At 43.1% G+C, this 3349-nt stretch overlaps 1 protein-coding gene across 1 annotated transcript; it reads left to right on the forward strand.

The window, feature by feature from the left end:
- Window positions 1–201: 201 nt before the first annotated feature.
- On the forward strand, window positions 202–3069 carry LOC134081769 (zinc finger protein 135-like). The gene is made up of 3 exons (XM_062537586.1): window positions 202–285; window positions 423–669; window positions 1989–3069. Exons 2-3 carry the CDS (start codon window positions 636–638, stop codon window positions 2963–2965), a joined length of 1011 nt encoding a protein of 336 aa, XP_062393570.1. The 5' UTR covers window positions 202–285; window positions 423–635; the 3' UTR covers window positions 2966–3069.
- Window positions 3070–3349: the final 280 nt, after the last annotated feature.

A 3349-nucleotide genomic window follows, 5' to 3' on the forward strand; every position in this document is an offset into this window, starting at 1 on the left:
TGGTAGAAGTTTATGAGGATATCTATAAAGGGAAAAAAAAGTCCCATTCACCTCTAGTGTAATAATAGTGTTATCTATAGTGTCACCTATTGAGGTCATTTTCAGGACTTTCGTCCCGGATAGAGATTTTGGCACACATCCCACGTTGTTCAATGGGGTCATATTAGTCTAGAACAGTTGAGATATTCTCCGCTAAATGAAGCGCATACAAATCTCTCTCAGGTCCTGTACTAAGCAGAACAAGCCACCTCTTCAGCTGCAGATGTTAAAACCGAACAGACCCAGGTACCCTGGTGTGTGTGTGTGTGTGTGTGTGTGTGTGTGTGTGTGTGTGTGTGTGTGTGTGTGTGTGTGTGTGTGTTTTATATTTATGTAGATCATAATATAAAGTTTTTTTTTCTTGCTTCCTTCATGTTCTTTAGGGACAAGAGGAGCAATCAAACACGTCTCCAGTCCTCAGTGCAGAATCGGACCCGTCCCCCACGGACTACGTGTCTCTGGTCCAGCTGAAGAGGGTATCGGTGGTGCTGGCGGACTGTAGAACACAGGAACAACGAGGGGAGAACAGAGGGAACAACAACGATGCAGTTCTCAAGAGCAGTAAGAATTCACAGGAAGGACAGGAGAAGAAGGAGATGAAAAGCAAAGATGGAGAACAGTCTGAGATTGGTAAGAGGCGTCAGCAAACTTTAAAGCAGAGATGTAGAACAGTCTGATATTGGTAAGAGGCCTCAGCAAACTTTAAAGTCGGACTCTAGCAGTTTATTACATCACTTTATACACCCCCCCTCTCTCTCTGTTCCTGTAAAGGAGTCGTCCCTGTATTCCCAGTCCCCTATGTCCCTCAGACCCTGGAAACATAGGACTCTTAGGAACATAGTACCTTGGAAACATAGATCTTAGGAACATAGTACCTTGGAAACATAGGACTCTTAGGAATATAGAACCCTGGAAACATAGGACTCTTAGGAACAGAGTACCCTAGAAATATAAAACCATAGGAACCTATGGGAAACATAGGACCCCCATCTAATACGAACAATATTAGACAGCTAACCTTATGTTGCATTTTGCATGTGTAAACATGATGTAAATCTTTTTGAAATACCCTTTGTAATCCATTTTCGGATATCCATTTTAAATGGCTCTGCCATTACTGCCAACGTTCACTGGAATCCACACGTTTTGTAACTTCTAGCTCCACTGCACCTCAAATCAAATGAATTTCACGTTGTATCTAAGAATTGTGTTAAATTAAGTAGGGCCATTCATGTTTTGAAATAAGATTATTGTTTTGTAGGCTACATAAATTAACTACCCCCCCTTTCTGCATCTAATTTATTACCAAAGTATGTATTAGTAATACAGTGGACATGTGTAGAAATGTGAATATTTGGTTAATTGAGGAAATAAAATGTAATGGATTTATGTGAGCTTAGAAACCCTATAAAACGATTTCTCACTTTCAATTTTATCGAATTATTAGAGTAGGTTTGGTGGCAGGGGACAACCCCACCCCCCAAATGGTGGGTCTTATTACCCTCAATCTTAATCCACTCATGAATCTAATGACTTGTATGAATACAGCAGGGGTGGGTGTATGTAAAATCATTGCATTGCAGTCTTTCAATGTCAAAATATGGCAGTCGTAATAGGTCAAACTTTATAGTTTGTATAGCTGTTGATAGCTTGAAAACATGCTGATGTCATTGGTTTGCATTGAAATGGCATCACATGCAAGGAAAACTGTAGTTTGGTTCTAAAAATTATCTGGTTGAGCTGTTGAACACAAGAATGGCTTTAATGATTTTTTTTTTTACAACAATGAATTGTGCTTTTTGTGTTTGTCTGTTTCAAAATATCACGAGAGATACAAATCTGTAGGCAGGCTTATATCCCCACAAATCACAAGAAATAAAGTTAAAGGGGGTTGTTTATGTTTACTTACGTGACTGTGTCCTCTGTTCTTGTTTTGCTTTGGAAAACAGGAAGAGATGCATCTCCCTCTCCATCCAGCGCATGCACTGAGTCGAGGAAATCAAAACGCTACTCCTGCTCTGAGTGTGGCAAGGCCTTCCGCCTCAGGTGTAAGCTGAAACAACACCAGTCCATTCACACAGGAGAGAGGCCGTACCACTGCACTCAGTGTGGCAAGACTTTTAGTCAGGGGGCAAATTTGAAACAACATCAGCGAATTCACACAGGAGAGAGGCCGTACCACTGCACTCAGTGCGACAAGACTTTTAGCTGCGGGGAACATTTGAAACTACACCAGCGCATTCACACAGGAGAGAGGCCGTACCACTGCACTCAGTGTGGCAAGACTTTTAGTCAGGGGGCAAATTTGAAACAACATCAGCGAATTCACACAGGAGAGAGGCCGTACCACTGCACTCAGTGCGACAAGACTTTTAGCTGCGGGGAACATTTGAAACTACACCAGCGCATTCACACAGGAGAGAGGCCGTACCACTGCACTCAGTGTGGCAAGACTTTTACTTATGTGGGAAATTTGAAACGACACCAGCTAATTCACACAGGAGAGAGGCCGTACCACTGCACTCAGTGTGGCAAGACATTTAATCTGGGGGCAAATTTGAAACAACATCAGCGCATTCACACAGGAGAGAGGCCGTACCAATGCACTCAGTGTGACAAGACTTTTACTTATGTGGGAAATTTGAAACAACATCAGCGCATTCACACAGGAGAGAGGCCGTACCAATGCATTCAGTGTGACAAGAGTTTTAGTCAGGGGGCAAATTTGAAACAACATCAGCGTATTCACACAGGAGAGAGGCCATACCACTGCACTCAGTGTTGCAAAAGCTTCACTCAAAAGGTCTCTCTCAAAAACCATCAGCGCATTCACACAGGAGGTATTGGCAAAGGAAAGAACGCCAGCTCAGTCACACAGAAGAAGGGCCGACACACCCTCCATTCCACCGGGGGCAGTACTGAGTAGGAGATGGGCCGCCACACCCTCCATTCCACCGGGGGCAGTACTGAGTAGGAGATGGGCCGCCACACCCTCCATTCCACCGGGGGCAGTACTGAGTAGGAGATGGGCCGCCACACCCTCCATTCCACCGGGGGCAGTGCTGAGTAGAAAGGCTGCCACACTGCACTCCCGCCACTTCAACACTGCACCGTGTTCTGAGTTATTATTTGGAAGTTTTTGGTTTATTTGATTTTGATTTTGGCTTGTTTGTTGTCGTTTTTCATAATCTCACAATAAAAACAATTTTGAAGGGAGACACATTTATTATGAAAGAAACATATTGTATACTGCTCAAAAAAATTAAAGGAAAACTTTGAAAAGACATTAAAGCTGAATGGAAAATACTGG

This window comes from Sardina pilchardus, chromosome 1 (assembly GCF_963854185.1).
Source record: "Sardina pilchardus chromosome 1, fSarPil1.1, whole genome shotgun sequence".
NCBI classification, from domain to species: domain Eukaryota; kingdom Metazoa; phylum Chordata; class Actinopteri; order Clupeiformes; family Clupeidae; genus Sardina; species Sardina pilchardus.